A 21997-nucleotide genomic window follows, 5' to 3' on the forward strand; every position below is an offset into this window, starting at 1 on the left:
ATCCCAGATATTCATCAGCAGGAGAGTGGATAAATGACCTGTGTTATGTTCATACATTGAATGCTATTCAGCAATAAAATGGAATGATGTAATGATCTCAGTAATGTTATGCTGAGTGGAAGAGGCCAAATCTCAAAACTACGGTATGACTCCATTTATGTGAACAGCTATAATAGGCAAAACTCTCCTGTGTTGATAAAAATCAAATCAGTGGTTGCCACTGGGAGAAGTGTTCTACTGTGAAGGTAACTCATTTCTGAGATGACAGAAATGTCTTGTGTCTTAATATGCATTCATCAAAGCTGATTAAGTGATACACTTAAGATCTGAACATTTTATTGTATGTAAAGAACAGCTTAGTTTTTAAAAAAATTAAATGAAAAGAAATGTCATTTATAGTAGCATCTAAGAAACTTTATTTAAATACTTAAGAGTAAATGTTAGAAGACATGCAAGACCACTGAAAACTGCTGAGCAAACAGTTTGCTTGGAGAAATTTTAAAAGACCTCAGCAAATGCAAAGATGTACCATGTTCATGAACAGGAAGACAATACTCTTAAAATATCAGTTCTTCCCAAATTGATCCGTAGATTAAATGCAATCCCAATTATAACCCTACCAAGATTCTTTGTGTTTGTATAGGAACTTACAAGCTAATTTTAAAATTTCTTTAGAAAAACAAATGACCTGGAATACCCAAAGCAGTCTTGAGAAGTGAAGAGCAAAGTTGGTGAATTTATGCTACCTGACTCTAACATAAGATGTAGTATAAAGCTGTTGTAATTAAACAGCATGGTACTGGTGTGATTGAGAAATATGACACTGGTATAGAATAGAGCCCAGAAGTACACCCACATTTATGCAGTTCATTTGATTTTCAACAGTATTTGTCAAAGTATTCCAATGGGAAAAGGGAAGATTCTTAATAAAAAGTGCAGTAACAAATGGATATTCATATGGAAAATTATGAATGTTAGTCCTTCTCTTACACTGAAAGCAAAAGTTATTCAAGATGGATCCTAGACCTAAATGTAAAAGCTAAAACTACAAAGCTTTAAGAAGAAAACACAGGAGAATCTCTCTTCAATTAGGGGGTAAGCAAAGCTTTCTTACACAGAATACAGAAAGAAAAAAACTGCAAAAGAAAAAAATGATAAATTAGACTTAATCATAATTAGACTTCTGCTTATTAAAAAGCGTAGGTTAAAAAGAGTAGACAAGCCACAGTCTGGGAGTCAATATTTGCAAAACATACATCTGACAAAGTACTAGTATCCAGGATATAAAAAGAACTCCTACAAATCTATAAGGTTACCCAAGGCTTCTCCAATTTTTCTTTTTGTGACAAGGTTAAGTGCAGTTGATGAACAAATTTCCAGTCCCTTCTAGACTTGTAATTCTATGATAATTTCAAGAACAGGATCATTTCTAGTTGGTAACATGACTACAAGCTGTTACATAAAAGATACCCATGGTGTAGCTACTTCTCTTTCTTTTTCCTTCCTTCTTCCTCCTCCCCCCACCACCCGCCCAGTAATACTTTTCTCTTAAGGAGGACAGGTTTCCTTAGCCAGTGACAACTAACAATTTTAGAGGTTGAACAGTTACTTGATCGGGTAATTTCTGACAGCATACTTAGAGAAAACCCTAAAGGATGAGACCAGTGGAATAATTATCTAGCCTGAGATATCCATAAGTATATTAAAAAGTCTTAATTCTGTAGAGGAGGAAAGTTTTCTTCAACCCTCTTAGGGTTCCTGGTTGGATCTGAAAAGCAAACTGACAAAGACAGATTAACAGGAGAAAATCTTACATATTCATTTAATATAAGTTTTGCATGACACAGAAGTCTTCATCAGGAAATGAAGACCAAAAGAAACAGACCTATGTACTTTCATGCTAAGTTTGATGAAGAGTAGGCATTATGGATGAATATGATATAGATTAAGAAGTATGAGGTAATTATAAACTGGGGGAAACTTAGTAAGGCCTGTTTGTTAGGATTCTTCTTGACATCCCTTTTTCTTTGGACATAAGGATGCTCCTTTTCTCTGCATATAGGGAAGGCACATCTCACATGAGGATAGCCTGTTTCAGGGAAGAAGGGCTGGGGTGGGGGTGGAGGGCGTCAGAGTGACCTTCCTGGTTCTGTCAGTTTCCCAAACTCCTCAGCTTAAAATAGCTGAGGACTGTTGCTCTGGTGGGCAGAGCTCAGAAAAACTTTAATCTGCTTGACTGCTGATGGGTGGGGCTGGGTTCCCTCCCTGTTGGTTGTTTGGCCTGAGGCAACCCAACACTGGAGCCTATCTGGGCTCTTTGGTGGGGCTAATGGCAGACTCTGGGAGGGCTCACGCCAAGGAGTACTTCCCAGAACTTTTGCTGCCAGTGTCGTTGTCCCCACGGTGAGCCACATCCACCCCCTGCCTCTGCAAGAGACCCTCCAACACTAGCAGGTAGGTCTGGTTCAGTCTCCCCTGGGGTCACTCTCCTTCCCCTGGGTTCCGATGCACACACTGTGTGTGTGCCCTCCCAGAGTGGAGTCTCTGTTTCCCCAAGTCCTGTCGAAGTCCTGCAGTCAAATCCCACTAGCCTTCAAAGTCTGATTCTCTAGGAGTTCCTCCTCCCGTTGCCGGACCCCCAGGTTGGGAAGCCTGACGTGGGGCTCAGAACCTTCGCTCCAGTGGGTGGACTTCTGTGGTATAAGTGTTCTCCAGTCTGTGAGTCACCCACCCAGCAGTTATGGGATTTGATTTTACTGTGATTGCGCCCCTCCTACTGTCTCATTGTGACTTCTCCTTTGTCTTTGGATGTGGGGTATCTTTTTTGGTGAGTTCCAGTGTCTTCCTGTCGATGATTGTCCAGCAGCTAGTTGTGATTCCTGTGTTCTCACAAGAGAGAGAGCACGTCCTTCTACCCCGCCATCTTGGTTCAGGGCCACAAATTTCTATAAATTTAAAATAAATTCCTTAAGAAGTATTTCAGATGATTTGCTTTATTTCAGACCTACTTTTAATCAAATATTGAGTTTTGCACTGATTTAATAGGACATATTACACAGATCTGTATCGCACAACATAATGTATTCATTGTATTTTAACATTTTATTAACCAGATTTTGCAATCTTAGTGTTTTATTTTTAATAAAAAGGATCCCTTATTCCCTATGGACTATCGTACCCTTAGAAATTATAGCATTTCCAATTTACAGAAATTTGTTGCCACTTCTCTTTTAAGCAGACCAAGTTCATTTACAATTTAAATGCTTCATCTTTTTCTCATGCTTTTTTCTCACTGGGTAAAAAAATGTCCAAAAAAAAAAAAAACTTCACACATTACAAAACTTGCTTAAAAGATAAAGAATCTTATCAATAAGTATTTGCTTATTTTATCATGTATAAGAAACTGGGCCAGGCAACAGAAAAAAAGAATTAGTATCAGTCTTCAGGAAACTTACATTCTAGTTGGGAAGACCAACAGTGTACACACAGAAAATTAACTAAAATGATAAGGTGATCCGTATTAAATCTCAAGTAGCACAAATGTAAGTTAGAACTCAGAAGAGAGAAATGAATGTGATTTTGATACAGAGAAGATTTTGCAAAGGAAGTACAGAACACTGAGATCTTGGAGGATGGGTAAAATTTGACAGAGTAGACAGGAGAACATCTTGGGGAAGGAGAACATATGACTAATAAAATAGAAGCAGTAGTATTCAGCACATCTTACTGCTTCTTCCTTAATTTTCTCCCACCAAAAGTATCAGCTTTGTGAAGGCACCGTCAGTGGCTGCTTGTTTGTTGTATTTCCAGCGCCTCACTCTGTGCCTGACAAATAGAAGCTATCAATGAATACCTTTTTTTTTTTTTTAATTAGAGTATAGTTGCTTTACAATGTTGTGTTAGTTTCTGCTGTACAACAAAGTGAATCAACTGTATGTTATACATATATCCCCTCCCTCTAGGACCTCCCTCCCACCCCATCCCCCATCCCGGTTACCACAATGAACACCTTTTGAATGAATGTATTTGGAATGAAAAAAGAAGTGAATGTGTATTCTAGGAATAGTAGCATTTTAACTTGGCTTGAATGGAATATTTATTTAGGGAAACAGTGTGAGATGTGTGAACTGTAAGGATGATGCTTGGATACCTAAACAAAGAGTTTATGTTTTATCCTGTAAGGGTTTGGGATTGGACACGAGGCATGATAAAAAATACAGGTGTTTCTTAGAAAAGTTAAGCTTTAGTTTACGATTTGCTAGAGAATTTATAAACTGGTGACAAGGAAACTATTTGAAATGGTATTGCTCTAGGCTACATATCAAGAACAGTGGGATAGGTAGTTTAGACAGATCTTAGTTATATAACAACAGCACATTGCAGGTGTTAAGAGAGAATTTTTTAAAAATAAAATCATGACTGTCCTATAGCTATAAAAATGAACATGTATATAGATTGTATCTCATCAGTGAAGAAATCTGTAAGGTGTTAGAACCAATTCAAAGGAGAATCCAAAAACAGACACATTCATAGATCAAAATTATGGAAATTAATATTCAAACAGAGAGGCAAAACATTTTTTTTTTTCCTTTGGAGCAGGGTGGTAGAGGTATTGAGGGTGGGGAAAGGTCTTTCATCCCTTTACTGGACAGAATTTTTTTTCAGATGTACATATAAGAATTATTTTTCATTGCTACTAGTTGTCTGCAATTTAGAGAGTTGTAAAATAGCTCCCATAGAATGAGAATCAGGTAACCTAGAAAGGTATGCTGTAGACCAGTGGTCAGCAAACTATGGCTGCCAGCCAAATATCTCAACCCCTTGAATGATTTTATTAGAACATACCCATGTTCATTCATTTATGTATTGGCTATGGCTTCTTTCTTGCTACAAAAATGGAATTGAGTAGTTACAAAGAGACAATATGGCCCACAAAGCTTAAATGTTTTCTATCTGGCCCTTAACTGAACTGACCGTACTCCAGGTAATGCATAATATTCCATCAAAGCATGATTTTTTTCCAACGCAGGTATGTGTTTCTGACAATTAAGAGAATCAGGGTTTTCATATGCAGCGAATCCTAAACTAACCTGATGTTTCCCCAGGATGATTAATTAAAGCTAGTTGTTTTAAACAGCAGTTGGGATATTTCTTTACATAACAAACCTAATGATAGAGACCTTAGCTTTAGGCTAAATTATTAGAATACAATATTTAGAGCCAGGAAGCTGATGTTGTATACCATTCTGAGCAAATGTATTTCTAAACAGGCATAATCGCCTGTTAGAAATACATTTTACTATTTGCAGATAGTAAAGTAACTTGCAACTCCAGCATATAGAGAATGTTTGAAGGACAGAGGGCTATTTAGTTTTAAGAAAGGAGGACACCAGTAACTTGAGAAGCATCTTCAAATATTTGAAGCATAATTTGGGTTGTTCTATAACTTTTAAGGTTAAAACTTTGGGCAATATGTAGGAGTTAAGCAATTCTGATTTTAACGTAGTATAAGAAGGAATATTCTCCTAGTATAGAGGATGGAATATTCAACCTTGGTAAATAGTGACTTCCCTCTTAGTGGCTATGTTTGAGTAGAAGCTAGACATTCACTTTACTGGAATTTTTATACTAGAGGGATTAGAGCATCTGTTGTTTGATTGAAATAACAGACCTTATTGAAGTTTTCTTCTAATTCCATGAGCTCTTTAGTGACAAGTAAAAAGCTTTTCAGGAGGTGTTGATGATCCATCTGAGGTTGGAGACCAGAAATTACTATTGATATTCATCTATATGGTTTTATACATGTTTTAATTTCCCCAGCAATATTGATTCATGAATGTTATCATTTTGTCAGTAGACCAGTAGTTTAAAGCATATACAGTGGTAAGGAGTGGGAATTTTAGACTCTCCGCTTGGACTGGGTTGTTATTTGGTACAAACCAGAGCTTTCTCTTTTTATCAAACCAACAATTATTGAATTTCTAATCTTGTTTTTCCTTTTCTGAGGCCAATTTTTAGGATCCTCTAGCCAGTTTTTCTGAGTTATCTTTTGGGGGAGTATCCCTTTGGACCATGACAGAGATTTGGCTGCTGCTGGTGCCTTTGAGGGCAGCATTTCTTTTGGAAATACCAACAAGGTGATTTCCCTCAGCCTCCAGCAAGTCAAGTTTAGAATGCCCCATAATCTTTTTTTTTTTTTTTAATAGCTACTTTATTTATTTATTTATTTTTAGCTGTGTTGGGTCTTCGTTTCGTGCGAGGGCTTTCTCTAGTTGCGGCAAGCGGGGGCCACTCTTCATCGCGGTGCGCAGGCCTCTCACTATCGCGGCCCCTCCCGTTGTGGGGCACAGGCTCCAGACGCGCAGGCTCAGCAGTTGTGGCTCACGGGCCCAGTTGCTCCGCGGCATGTGGGATCCTCCCCGACCAGGGCTCGAACCCGTGTCCCCTGCATTGGCAGGCAGACTCTCAACCACTGCGCCACCAGGGAAGCCCCCCCATGATCTTAATAATAGCTAAAGTGGCAGGTAAAAGTATTACACTAATAATTTTAAATTTTATTTAAATTTTTAAAAATTTTAATTTTATTTCTGCTGAAAGTAAGAAAGCCATGTTGCTTCCACAACACTTGAAAATCGTGAGCTACTCTGAGAAGCATATCTACTGTCAGTATAAATACTGGCAAACTTTGTCCTTGGCTAAAGTGCAAGCCCACGTAAGAGCATATAATTCAGCCTGTTGGGCCTAAACAGAAGGGAATAGGTTCAGAGACAGGAACTCTTGAGCTTCACTAGAGATCCTCAGTATTTGAACTGTTTCAGTACTCTGAGGCATGGGCTGCTTTATAGTCGTGGAGTTGAGCACTAAGACTGTGGCTCTAGTGTCAGTTAGGACTGGAAGAGATTCATCCCAAATCTGGAGAAACGTTTCTCCAGGATGATTAAGAGGGAGAATTGGGAAGAGTGCCTGTAGTTCCTCAGAGCCCCTACCATTGAGAATAGGCAGGATGTTGGAAAGGCTAGTTAGAGAGCTAAAGGTGCCTAAAGCACTTAAATTTATAACAATCTCTTTTTCAGTGTCCTGACTTTTTGTAATAATAACAAAAACTAGAAGGGTTTTTACTTTGTTTAGGAACTTTCATTTGCTGGAATTGAGGATTAAGAATTTTGTTCATCTTCCTTTTAGGTGACTGCTCTAGAGTGTGAGAGAGCTGGTTTACCAGATTACCTAAATCTGGAGTGGACATAGTTTCCCCTTCCAGCCTGGTCCTTTCTACTAGAAGGGAAAGGTCCCGGTTCAGCCCCTTAATAAACGTAGAGTTAAAAGCTCCTCAGGTGGAATCAACATAGGAAGGAAAACCAGAATTTTCTTTAAAACCAATTTGAAGTTGATTGTAAGAGTCATGAACAGGTTCATCAGATTTTTGTGTGCAAGTCTGAATTTGTTCCAATCAACAGGATTCGGAAAAGCCCCAGGAATTGCTTGATGAAGTCACCTAGTGATTGCCTGAGCCTGATCATATAATAAGTTAGTGGGCTGGTCTCCCAGTTGTAATTCTAGAGACCTTTCAGGATTTTCCCAATTAGCAGTTTTCAGTACTGGGTCTGGCCTTCACTAACAAGTATATAAACTAGTTGATATAATTAGAGAAACCAGGTTGATAAGTTTGAATGACTATATTAAATTCTTCAGCAAATCTGTGAGGATCTTTAGTTACTTTGGGAAAATATTTGACTATGGCTCCCAGTTCAGCTTTGGTCCAGGGAATATAAGAAATTAAGGGTTTAGCCTCTGGATCCTCAGAGGGCTTAATTTTGAAGGGACAGGTTCTGACAAGTTCAGAAGAAAAGGGAGTAGGGAGAGTTTCAGAGAAAAAGGGAAGTTCAACAAGAGAAATCTTACCTTAAAATCTTATTTTGCAGAGAGGCAATTTCAGACTCCTGATAACATTGGGAAGCCTCAAAATACCAATTAAAATAGGTATTCCCCTCAGTTCTCAAAATTTTTGAGCAGTTGTAGTCAAATTCAATTTAAAGGAAATTAAAGTTGGGAATTTCAAATGTTCCCCATAATGGCCATTGATATTCTAAATTGCCTTTGGTCAGGTTGGTCCATTTAGTTTAAAATGTGCCTGAGGAAGGTTCTTAAACATAAAATCAGCCTGAGTTCCTGTAAGAGGGGGTGCCCTCAAAATACTTAGATATCTGGGATCCCATTCCTCAGAGGTTTTTCTCTAGAGTAAAAGAATAATTTTTCAAACTGCCCAAACAGCTCAGTTCAAACAGCTTGAAACTCAAACAACCAGCAAGCTTATATCATCCAGTTCGAAGGAAACAGCTTTGTCCTAGAGGAACGGGGCCAAAGATTTTTCAACAAGTTTCCAGAGAACAGCCCCTCTTTCATAGGAATGGGCCAGTGGCTCAACTGAAGCGGTTTCAGTGAAGCAGTCCCTGTTACCAAAGGAATGGGTGGACAGCTTCTCAGCCAGCTTTAGCTGAGCCAGTCTGTTCTCAAAATCAGACTGGCGTGCCAAACAAGTACTCACATACAGAGCAAGGCCTTAACCAGAAAGGTGAAACCTTAAAATAGATCCCAAATAAAGCCTGGAGACCTTCAAACACAAAGAGGGTAAGAACACGGATCCAGGAGAAAGACATACCTTCAAATCTCGGTCAGCAAGAAAATCAGTGAGCAAAATGGACTCAATTGTGAGTACCACACCTGTTTGCTTACCAGCCCCAGAGTCGTTGGGGGTCTTCTCTGGTCTCCCTATGGGCCACCAAAATGTTGACCTAAAACAAATAGAGTACCAGATATTTCTCCAACAAAGATGGGTTTATTCAGGATCAGCAAAGAATTGCAATTCAAGGTCTGTAACCATGGTGAGCCACATGCAAGTCTCCCACAGCAAGGAAAGGAGAATGCTTTTATAGAGGGCGAAAAGGAAATTGCAAGGGCTGGAGTAAACAAGAGTTCATGGCTTTTCATTGACTGAGTCCTTGTCAGGAAAGAAGAGGAGTCTTTCTTCTTCCTTCTGGACTCTGTTATCATCACAGGTGGTGAGAGCTCTCCCTTCTGGTCTCTCAGCTCTGTTTAATTGAGGTTTCTGTTTACGTTTTACAGGTGCAATAAGTAGTAGGGGAGTGATGGTGCTTTAAGAATAGATTATGTCAGAATTGAATATTGAACTTCAAAATTTCAGAAGTCAAGTGGTTCCCCATACCAACACCTTTTCAGGAGTAGGTTATTCGATGGTGATGGAGGATTGTTGGAGTCAGGAATGTTGAGACATAAAACTGGCTGTTGGATCAAATGTTGAAGCTATCCAAGAGATGATTCACTAATAAAAGAGCACGTGAAAGGGCATGCACAGTGGCTGGCACACAGTAGGCATCAAAAAATGTTTGAATCTGAATCCTGCGATCCAGGAAAGGGTAGTAAGCCATCAGCTGCCTTCAGGGTGAGCTGGGCTTTGTGAGTTGTTTGGAGCAGAGGTAAAATAAATTGTTTTGTGGGAGTTATGTCTCATCATGAAGTATGAACAGTGGGCAGTTTTAACATCCTGCTTCTGTTAAAAGGCCAGAGAGAGTTAGATTATGCAGAGGTAACTTGGCAGGGGGAAGAGGCATTGTTTCTTTGTTCCTATTCCTTCCATAAAACTTGCTAATTATATTTTTCGTGGTACTCAGTGCTGTTTCAGAATATTGTTTCAAAGATCATTATTCTTTTGTAAACTTATTTCAGGAGAAAGGAGTCTGTTAAATAATGGCTAGAGATTAGACACCATCCTGGGGAAAAAAAGTGAAGAAAGAGGTGACCACAGACTGGGTATTACATGTTAATAAGGGATTGTTGTCAGTTTGGGGGATGTAACAAGAGCTGAGAAATGGAAGAATAAATGAAGCAGAAGCAGCAGAATACTGACAGTTGTTGAAGCTGGGTGAAAGGTATATAAATAAAGGTTTATTACACTTTTTTTCCTACTTTTGTTTATATTTGAAAATTCCCAAAATAAAAAGTTTAATTTTTAAAAAGATATCCAGTATAGAATGTTTCAGTTCAAAAAGTATTACATGCCTAACTGTAGGCCTAGTGCTATATTGGGTTTTGTGTTACCCTTAATTGTATTTTTGAAAATGCAAGGTATGGGAAAGAGGGCATACTCATTTACTAGATGTGAAAGCTAGCATTAAACAGAAAGGGAGTGGCTTCAAAGTGTTAGAACTCTGCTGAAAATCTTAGGACTACATAACACCATTTCCACAGAAGCAAAAGAGAAATGACATTTCCTTATCTCTTGTTCTTCTTATGTTGGTTAACATCTCACATAGTTGGCTGCTTTGTATTCATAAAAGAAAAGGCTCAAAGGCATACTGGTACCTTTACAGGAAGTCTTCCAGAGGGCCCTATTTATCAAGGAAGTTTCTAAATTCAAATAGTCAGAAAAACTGCTCACTTAGGAGAAGACATGCTTAGAGTATACTCACTACTAACCTCATGAGAGTCTGCCTTCAAGACATTCCTATAACATTTTTGAAAGTGGGGACTCTCCTTATGGAAGCCTATAAAATCCTAAGTCGTTCTTAAATTATTTAAATACTGGATATATTAATACTGGATTAAATACTGGATATATGAATACTGGATTATTTTTGCTGGGTTTTTTCATAGTTCTTTTATTTCTGGGAGGTCTTTTTTATCAATCTACATCCCAGATCTTCCTACTTTGTTATCCTTCCATTGGCTGATACAGGATTCAGGAGAAAAGTTCAAAGAAAAAAAATAGTGAAAATGAAATAATAATAAGATGGTAAAATTTCCCTCTGCTTACTGATAATTAAGGAAGATTGAGAAACTTAAACTGCTAAGATTGCCATGTTTTAGTAATTTAATAGTATATAGGTAGTTTCTTTTCTTCTCTTTTTTCTTTTTTCTCTTTTTAAGCCAGAAAGATTGGGCTGATTGTGTTGGCAGGATGCATTTGATGGATGACTGTCATTATCTTCTCAAACCTGCATGACACTTTAAATATTGAAAATGATAATTAAATTTTCAAGAGACCATGTTGAGATTATAAGATTTGGGACTTGTAAAAGAATGAGCATAGCAGTTGGCTAGTGGTGGCTGGTGTGTTTTTATTGACCCAGGAAAGAAATAGAAGCATCTCAGGTTTTCTTTTACTTTGTTTCCCTGTACATCCCTCCCCACCCCCTCCCCCAATTAATATATTGTCCAAAATGTTGGTAATGACTTGGAACTATTCAGGTTGCACAAAGCATTTAATGAAATCTTGTCTTAGACAAAACACTAGAGAGGATCATAATTAATGTCTCATTTTCTGCCAGTTGCTATTGATTACTCATTCAAGATCCCTTTGTTCTCAGAATGATAACTGTAGTTTGCATTGCTATCTAATGAGATTCTCAGGATAGAATTCTTTAACAACTTGCTGATAATTGCTAACATATCCCTGGAATTTCAATGTAAATGAATTTGCATAATAATACAATTATTTCACAAATGTCTGTGTTTTCCAAATTTGAGATTTATTACAGCCTGTTTTTTAATCATTTGTAGAAAGTTAACAGAAGACTGATACATTATTAAAGCCCAACATTTATATTTTGCCCTGAGTTCCCCTTCACCCTCTGAGATTTTGATTTGGTTGTGACATGATGTGAGAGGCTTCTTTGTCATTTTCAATTCCCCTGTCTCTGAAACTTCAGATGGACTCACAGCTGAACTGTACTGTGATGTTTCTAAATTAAAAGAGCAGTTGCAAATATAATAATACTATACTAATTTTGCTTCTAGAACAGTTTTCTTTCTTTATCCCTCAGTGACAAAAGAACACATGGTACAGTATAAAGAATTCATCTGAGAGGAATTCCCTGCCAGTCCAGTGGTTAGGACCCCGCACTTTCACTCCCGAGGACACAGGTTCAATCCCTGGTCCGGGAACTAGTCAGGAAACTAAGATCCTGCAAGCTGCGCGGCCAAAAAAAAAGAATTCATCTGGGAAATTTTAACAATTTATGTACTCTATTTTATCATGATTGTTTTTTATACCTTTCTACATCTTTAATTAATAAGCTCCCCCTCTCAAAAAGACAAATTTGGGAACAGCTGCTTGCCCTTACGTATGAAAACTGCATGCCATTTCAGGGATATAATATAGGCATGAAATTAAGGAGGTCTGTAGAATGTACAGAGAGCAGTGGTTCCAAGAGTCCATATTAAATATTTTAAGTTTTTTGAAATATATGACTACAACATTAGGTACTCTCCATCTTTTCTAGAAAACAAATTAGTGTTAAGTTAGTGCTTCAAATTTTTAATCATAAAATGAGGATAAAAATTTTTGACAGTAGGTCCTTATTTTCTCTGATTGTGCATAGATATCAAAGTATATGTAGTACAGCATTTGGACCAAGCCATTTAATGGTAAAAAGTAGTTCTGAGGAAGTAAGTTTATATTTATCCAGATTTCAGATACTTTCCCTTTTAAGGGTAAAGAATATCCAAATTACTGCAGTGTGATTTTGAATCTTCCTGGCTACTTATCAGCACCATTTTAATATAGGATATTTTCCTGTGTTACTATTAAATTACATTCACAGTGTCTTCCAATATAATTAAGAAGAATTTGCATTAGTAAATGCTGTTGGCCATGCCCAGTACTTTATACCTCTTCTTTACACTTTGGTCAGTATCACCATGAAGACTTTCTCTAAATAGCCTTTTCAAGTTCACATTTTAGAGTCAGGATTTCTCAAGCACATGATGAGGAAGAGAGAGCTTTAAAAAATAAATTATTGCATAGGCTACTAAAGTTCCATATAAAGAAATGAGAATTTTTCTTCAGGCTGAAGGTTTGTCATATGCAGTTCAAAATGAAACTTACTGTAGGTTTTTATTACAATAATCTAGGCTAATAAAAAGAAACAAAATTGAGTTATTTGTAGTGAGGTGGATGGACCTAGAGTCTGTCATACAGAGTGAAGTAAGTCAGAAAGAGAAAAACAAATACCGTATGCTAACACATATATATGGAATCTAAATTAAAAAAGTTTCTGAAGAACCTAGGGGCAGGAGAGGAATAAAGACGCAGACGTAGAGAATGGACTTGAGGACGCGGGGAGGGGGAAGGGTAAGCTGGGACGAAGTGAGAGAGTGGCGTGGACATATATACACTACCAAATGTAAAATAGATAGCTAGTGGGAAGCAGCCACATAGCACAAGGAGATCAGCTCGGTGCTTTGTGACCACCTAGAGGGGTGGGATAGGGAGGGTGGGAGGGAGACGCAAGAGGAAGGAGATATGGGGATATATGTATATGTATAGCTGATTCACTTTGCTATAAAGCAGAAGCTAACATACCATTGTAAAACAATTATACTCCAATAAAGATGTTTTAAAAAATAAATAAATAAAATGAAATATGGTATTTTATTAATTTGAAGAAACTTCAAATTCCAGAAGAGTAGAGAGAATAATATAATAAACTTCAAGCCTCTAAATTTCTTCTTTGAAAAATAATTTATTTCATATATATATATAAAGGCATTAAAAGAATACGAAGAGCAAAAAATAATAATAATAATCTAGGCTATCTTAGTGTTTCAGGAATAACCCTTTATTAATTATTCTTTGGTAATTAGATATATTTTTCACAGATGGAGTTGCTAGATGACTGTAGAAAAGATTCTTTTCTCAAGTGCTATGTCATTTCAGAATACTAATTCTGCCTTGAATAAGACAGCAGAATAAAACTGCTTTGTCTAGTTCTGTATCCTCTGGGATACTTGGGTATTCTTTTTGCCTTAGATACCTCCAGGACAAGATCAATAATGCTTCTCATTTGTTTCAGACAGGCAGAAAAATCAATAATATGAGCTGATATGTAATTTTATTTTAGGAAAAAATTCAATAGTTTATTATGTGCACTTTAGTTTTACCAAAATGTTTAAAGGATCAAATAAAGGAAAAATACATGATTTTGTCAGTGGTAGAATATCAAAATGTTAGGCATATATAGTTTAGCCCTTGATTTTTAAAGTCATATTTACCATTAGTTCCATGGGCATTTTTTCTTAGATTATCAAGTCCTTGTGGAGAAAACCTTGTCTTAAACTTCTTTTGTGTTTCTTATAGTACTGAACATTTCATTTCAGTTAACAGGATAAAATATCATCTTGTGTTCTTAAAAAGAAACAATTTCTCCTACATTTACTTTGCCTAATCATTTTGATCGTGATACAGGTAAAATGGGGAAATGGTTATTTCTATGATTAGGACAGCTGAGTGAAGGGCAGCTGAATGAAGAACAACTTCTGTATCTTTTTTTGGCACTAATATTCACTGGAGAAAAAGAAGACGGTATTTCCTAACCACATCTCCAGATTTGGCAACAATAAGGAGAAAAGTATATCAACAGTAAAATTGGTAACAAGTAAACTTTTTTCCCTAAAAAAAAGTCTGTTCTTTTTCTTCCTTTATTTCATGCATATGTACAAAAACCTACCAGTATGTATTCTATAGGTAACTCAGCTTTAGGATTATAATTCACAAATTAATTTATAGGTCACTTATATTTTTTTAAGTTAATCTTATAAATGGTAATTGGGTTCCTGGACTATTGTGGAAGTTTTATTGTATTGAGGAAAGAGCCTCTTCAACAGAACTAGATTCAAATTAGTTTCCACTGCTTGCTATCTGTATAACATAAAATCTCTGTACGTAATGCTTAGTAAGATTGCAGTAAATATTAACTGAGATGGTACATTTGATGTTGTGCTAGTGGATCCTTGATATTTAGTCTGATTTTCTCCAAGTTTTTATTTTGAAAAATTACAAACCCACAGAAAAGATACCAGAATAGTACAGTGAGCATCCAGTTACTCTTAATCGAGTTTCATCATTTAACGTTTCACCATATTGGTGCACACGCATTCTTTTTCTTTCACTCAATATGTGTCTGTAGATGTTTGTATGCTAAATGTGGGTTTATGCACACAAATATACACATTTCTGCTGAATCGCTCTGAGAATAAGTTGGCATTTTTCTGTTTATTCTTGGTCTAGGTTCATACAGTTTAAATCTGTCACACTCCTCTTTGGATTTAGCCTCTAATTGTCAATCCTTTCTCTGGGGGCCTATTCTCTTTTCTATTTCCAATATCCTATTTTACTTTAGCCATTGGGAGTTGCAACTCAACCGTCTTGGATTCAGGGCAGACGAGGTCTCCTTACTTAGGAGAAAGAGTTTGTGCCCAGGAAACAATAAAAAAAAATGCCACTCATCTTACTTTCATTCTTTGTGATACTTAGAATATGGTAACCTATGGAGGAAAAAAAATGAATTGGAGTTTTTATTTTCTCTAGGGCCTACAACCATGCTACTCACTTTTACTTAAGCTTTATTTACTTCTGCCAGTAACCCTGTGAAATATTAATATAACCAAACAAAACAGATGCATTAATGTTAGACAGTTTGCCCAGGATCTTACAGTCAGGTTTTGAACTCAGGGTAGCTAACTCCAAAGCCCATGCTGTTTCCAGGACATCAGAGTTTTTGTAGACATTTTATTTACTTTTAGGAATATAAGAAATACATTTGCCTATTCACCTTTTAGATTGTTTTATACTTCTTTTAGTCTTTATTATGACTATTACTGGACTTCTTTGAAGAAATAACTCACTGGCTACATTTTATTCATCTGAATGTTTATCTATCTGTATCTTACAACTTTAAGCAGACAGACTTCTTAACCATCCTCCGAACTCAGCCCTTTGTTTCGCCATTAAAGCATTATGTAAGGGATCAATTAATATTTTCTAAAAAGGGCTACATAGTAAATAATTAAGGCTTTCCAGACCATACATTGTCTGTTGCAACTACTCAACTCTTCCACTGTAGCACAAAAACAGCCATAGCCAATATATAAGTGAATTAAGTGAGACTGTGTTCCAATAAAAGTATTTTCCAAACAGGCCCAATTTGACCTGTAGGCCATGGTTTGTTGACCACTAGTATTAATCATCATCTTATATGCCCATTAGAATTTATATGCCAGGGAAATGTTGAAAGGAACAATGTAAGAGATACATGAATGCCCATCTCCTCTCATGTATTTGTTTGTGTGGGTACAGTGACCAGTTTTGTATGTACCTTCTACATGAGAAAACACAGATGAAGTAATAAATACAGCAGGCACCTCAAAACATGATATCATGAAAGTCAGTTTTGCACTGAGCAGGGAACATCCTATTAAAAGACTAATGATGTTTTTAAGGAAAAATTCAAGGTACATGACCCCTGCCCTCAAACATGTGGTAATAATATGTTCCATCTAGCATACTCTAGCCATATTCTAATTGCTATTTGAGGAATGTCAGATGTGCCTAGCACAGGCAAAAAAAACAGAAAGAAACACAAAACAGATGTAACAATGGAAATTTTAGTATAATGTGTGGGAGACTTGATGATTCCTGGGTCACACTATTCTCACACAAATAACATAATCAGGAGATCCACTTCTAATGGTTTGTTATAGAAGTAGAAAGGATACATGTGCCATTTACATTTATGTTAATTGTTTTCTCATTTTTATCATTTCTCCTAGAGATTATTGTCTTAAGGGGAGCTATTTCTCCTTCATGCCTGTTAGTCAACACCTTTGTTTCCTAATCTGTTGAACCTTGTATCTGTTGGAATTTGTGTGATTAATGCTAAATAATTACATTGATATTAAGCAGTCTTTTCATATACACATCATATTGTCTGGTGATCGAAATCCTCTTCTCACTTTTCTCTTTTGTAAAAGAAGATATCAACTCTATTCAAAGAATCACTTACCTTTTGAGAAGTCTGAAAAATTTGTCTTCTTAATTATAAACATTTCTGAAAGATGCAGTGATCTTTGGGTGATTTAATATACTAATTACTTCATGTGTGCTCCAGCATTGTTGAATAGGCTTTTTTTTAAAAACTGAAATATCAAATATCACATGAAGAGACAGTATAGCAAAACGTATGAGGTGCAGTGAAAGCAGTGATCAGAAGGAAATTTATAGTTGTAAATGTCTACATTGAAAAAGAAGAAAGATCAGTAACCTAACTTTATACCATAAGAACCTAGAAAAAAAAGAAAACCAAACCCAATGCTAGCAGAAGGAAGGAAATAATAAAGATTAGAGCAGAAATTTTTAAAAATAGAGAAAAGGAAAACAATAGAACCATCAAAATCAAAAGTTTCTTCTCTGAAAAGATAAACAAAATTGACAAACCTTTAGCTATATTGACTAAGAAAAAAAGTCTAATTACTAAAATCAGAAATGAAATAGGGAGCATTACTACCAACCTTACAAAAATAAAAGGGATTATAAAAGAATACTGTGAACAATTGTATGCTAAAAAATCAGACACTGTAGAAGAAATGGACAAATTCCTAGAAACATACATACCACCAAAACTGAAGAAATAGAAAATCTGAACAGAACTAAAACAAGTAGATTGAATCGGTAATAAAAATCCTCCCAAAAAAGAAAAGCACAGGACCAAATGGTTTCACTAATGAATTTTACCAATCATTTAAAGGAGAATTAACAACAGTCCTTCTCAAACACTTCTTAACTCATTCAACGAGGCAAGAATTACCATGATACAAAGCTAGAGATATCACAGGAAAAAGGAAACTACAGACCAGTATCCTTTTTGTATATTAATGAAAAATTTTCTACAAAATACTAGCAAGCTACAAATCCACCACCGTGTTAAAAGGATTGCACACCACGACTAACTGGGTTTTATTTTAAGAATGCATGTGTATTAGACATATGAGAATTGATCATTCATTAATTAGAATGAAGGGGGAAAAAGTCACTCAGTCATCACATCTGATGCAGAAGAAGCATCTGACAAAATCCAATACCCTTTTATGATAAAATACTTCACAATACTAGGAATAGGCAGGAACTTCCTCAATTTGATAAAGGTCATTTGTGAAAAACCCACACCTAATGCCATGCCCAATGGTAAAACATGAAAGCCTTTCCTCCTATGATCAAGAACAGGACAAAGATGTCTACTTTTCACCACTTTCATTCCACATTTTACTGTACATTCTAACCAGAGCATTTAGGCAAGAAAAAGAAATAAAAGACATCCAAATTGGAAAGGAAGAAGTAAAACTATCTCTGTTTGCAGATGATATGATCTTTATATATAGGGAATCTATAATAAAATTATTAGAGCTAATAAATGAATTTAGCAAAGTTGCAAGATTCAAGATCAACACACAAAATTTAGTTTTATTTCTTTACGCTGATGAACAAACCAAAAATAAAATTAAGTGACAGCTCAACTTACAGTATCATCCAAAAGAATAAAATAACCTAGGAATAAATTTAACTACAAGGTGTAAGACTTGTACACTGGAAACTACAAAGCACTGCTGAAAGAAATTAAAGAAGACCTAAGTAAAAGGAAAAATATTCAGTGTTCATCAATTGGAAGACTTTTGTTGTTAGGATGACAATACTCCCCAAAGCAATCTACAGATTCAGTGCAATCCCTATCAAAATTCCAATGGCATCTTTTTGCAGAAATGGAAAAGCCGATTCTCAAATTTATATGTAACTTCAAGAAATCCCGAATAGCCAAAACAGCATTGAAAAAGAAAAGTAAAATTGGAGTACGCATACTTTCCAATTTCAAAACTTAATACAAAGCTACAGTAACCAAAACACTGTGGAACTGGTATAAGGTAGACATATAGACCCATGTGATAGAATTGAAAGTCCAGATAGAAACTGGAACATCTATGACCAATTGATTTTTAACAAGGGCGCCAAGACCACTGAGTTAGGAAATACTATTTTCCTTAACAAATAGTGCTAGAACAACTGGATATCCACATACAAAAGAATGAAGTTGGACCCCTACCCCTACCCCTATATACACTATATACAAAAGTTAACTCAAAGTGCATCAGTGATCTAAGTATAAGAGCTAAAACTATAAACTCTTAGAGGAAAATGTAGGGATAAATCTTCATTACCTTGGATTTGGCAATGGATTCTTAGATATGACATTAAAAGCACAAGAAACAAAAGGAAAAATAAGTTGGACTTCATCAATATTAAAACTTTTGTAAATCAAAGGACATTATCAAGAAGTGAAAAGACAACCTACAAAATGGGAGAAAATATTTGCAAATCAGATGTCTGATAAGGGTCTAATATACAGAACAGAACATATAAGAACTCTTAGAATACCACAGCAGAAAGGCAACTCAATTCAAAAATGGGCAAAGGACTTGAATAAACATTTTTCCAAAGAAGATATACAAAGGATCATCAAGCCCAAGAAGAGTTGTTCAGCATCATTAGTCACGAGGGAATTGCAAATCAAAACCACAATAAGATACCACTTCACACCCATGAGGATGGCTATAATTTAAAAACCAGAAAGTAACAAGTATTGGTAAGGATGTAGAGAACTTAGAACCGTCATACAATGAAGTGTAAAATTGTGCAGTCACCATGGAAAACAGTTTGGCAGTTTCTCAGAAAGTTAGATTTTTACCACGTGACCCAGCAACTCCACTCTTAAGTGTATAACCAAAACAATTGAAAAGAGATACTCAAACAAATACTTGCACACAAAGGTTCATAGCAACACTATTCACAATAGTCCAAAGCTGGAGAAAACCAAAATGTTACATCAATGGATAAATGCATAAACAAATTGTAGTATATCCGTCCAATGGAATATCATTCATTCCTGAAAAGAAATGAAGTACTGATACATGCTGCAACATGATGAACTTCAAAAACATGCTAAGTGAAAGAAGCTGGATGCAAAAGGTCACATATTGCATTATTTCATTTATATGAAATATTCAAAATAAATTAAATCCACAGAGACAGAAGCAGATTAGTGGTTGTCAGGGACTGGAGGAGGGGAGGAATGGAAGTGACTGTTTGAATGGGTATGGAGTTGCCTTTTGGGGTGACGAAATGTTCTGGAACTAGAGGGTGATGGTTGCACATTATGAATGTACTAAATGTCACTGATTGGAAATGTTAAAATGGTTAATTTTATGTTATGTTAATTCCACCTTAGATTTTTAAGCTGAAACATAAATATTACTTAAAATTATTAAATAGTGTGATAAACTGAAATGAAAGTCTTTCTGGAGGCAGGGACTGGACTATTATGACTAGCATTATAAAGTTCTACTGATTCTTTCTAACCAGAGCTGAGGTTTATTTCTCAGTACCTTTATGATGCTCAGTAGCTGGAATGACAACTACCAACAGTATGGTGATAGCAGTAAGGGGTATTATTGAGTGGGAGAATAGTAAATATATTAGAGAAATCACAGCTCTTTTCATTTGAGAGCATCTTCTCAAGTATATCTAACACCCTTTCCAATTGAGGTCTTCCTTTTCGCTCAGCTACCACAAAGCTTGAAAACAAATTCTGCCAAATTAACTTCATTTGCTTTATGACAGGGTCAATTCGTTAGTAGGTCAGGGCTGCTGAATCTCTGGATTTCAGTGAAGTACTTGACACAGTTTCATGACATCACTGTGACATACATTAGGGCTCTCTCCTCAGCCTTGTCATCCTGGACAAGGATAAAAATGGATGATTATTATGGATCAAATATAACAAGATGACTTTTATCAGAGATAAATGTTAAGTCTTGTACTTGGAACCAAAGAACACAAACTGAACAAAGAAACCATTGGAGGGACATGACTTAATAGCAACTTATACAATAAAGAGTAACAGGGTGTGATTACTCTTAACCTCTCAGTATGAGCTAGCTAGCACAAATGGGTTGTTTAAATATAGTGTTGAAAACTACTCTGCATTAATAAGGCCACATCTGGGGCATTATTCTCCATTCTCCTTTGCAAGAGACTTTGACAAATGGAAAATAAATCTAGAGGTCTGTATCAGGGATGGTGAGGAGGACATTCAAACCATGTCATGAGACACAGTTGAAGAAAACAGGAATGGCTAGTCTTGAAAATATTGGCACTCTTCAAACAATGAGAGCTTTCCAAAAAGGAAAAAAAATGGAAAAAGAACAGAATTGACTACCTTTTGTGGTCATGAAAGCATTCAAGCAAAGACTGGGTGGCCATTTTTCAAAAATGTTCTTGATGATTAAAGAGTGGAACTACATAGTAACTAAAGTATCTTTCAACCCTAAGAGTGTATGGATCTACATAATTACTAGAAAGCAGGCAACATGAGGATGGGGAAAAAGAGAAAATACAGGTTTAAACTAATGGTCTAATAAAATTCAAATAAGTACTTAGATACTTCCTAAATTCAAGGGTTTGTTGAAGTTACTATAAATAGTTCAGGAGTGATGTCATTTTCAGATTTGGGTTCATAATCAACAAGAAGATAACTTGTTTCTTTGGCCTTGTTTTATAGTCTAGTCTCCTGAGACAAGATCTAGGGCTTGGAAGCCCAGCACAAATCTCTTCTTCAGGAAAACCTGGGACACCGTACTACTCATTCTCTGCCACAAGTTCCAGGAGAAGACCACTCCATGACTCTGCAGCACTTGGTAAGTGTATCACACAACAAACCCCATTTTACAAATGTTTCTTCCCTACCCCACTCCCCCTTAGTCTATGCTTCTGGCTATACTTTTAATTAGAAGAAATTTGGTTTCTTGGGTATCACGATGATATTGGGGCTTATTTACATAAAATAATATATCATATATTTAATAAACAATATTTTTATTTGGTCATCAGTATAAGAGGAACTGAATAGTGAAAAATGGAACTTTAAAAATGGGATTAGTTTTTCCTCTTATAATAAAAATGTCATGTACTAATATTAACATCTTATTCTTGACTAAAATTGATATAATGCTCAACAGTTTACAAAGTGGTTTTATAGTATACGTTCTCATTTCATCCATACAGCGATCCTAGTAGTCAGTGGACGTAATACTAGCTTTA

The 21997-nt window shown here is 36.1% G+C and overlaps 1 protein-coding gene across 8 annotated transcripts in view; it reads left to right on the top strand.

The window, feature by feature from the left end:
* TCF12 (transcription factor 12) overlaps positions 1 to 21997 on the top strand; it is a 371281-nt gene that overhangs the window by 266734 nt on the left and 82550 nt on the right. For all 8 annotated transcript variants that reach the window (XM_082388101.1, XM_082388103.1, XM_082388100.1 and 5 more), the window contains one exon: positions 21459 to 21594. In XM_082388101.1, coding sequence (XP_082244227.1) covers positions 21459 to 21594 — 136 coding nt within the window. The remainder of the gene's footprint in view (positions 1 to 21458; positions 21595 to 21997) is intronic.

The sequence above is a fragment of the Balaenoptera borealis genome (genome assembly GCF_965194805.1).
Source record: "Balaenoptera borealis genome assembly, chromosome: 3".
Lineage (NCBI taxonomy): Eukaryota > Metazoa > Chordata > Mammalia > Artiodactyla > Balaenopteridae > Balaenoptera > Balaenoptera borealis.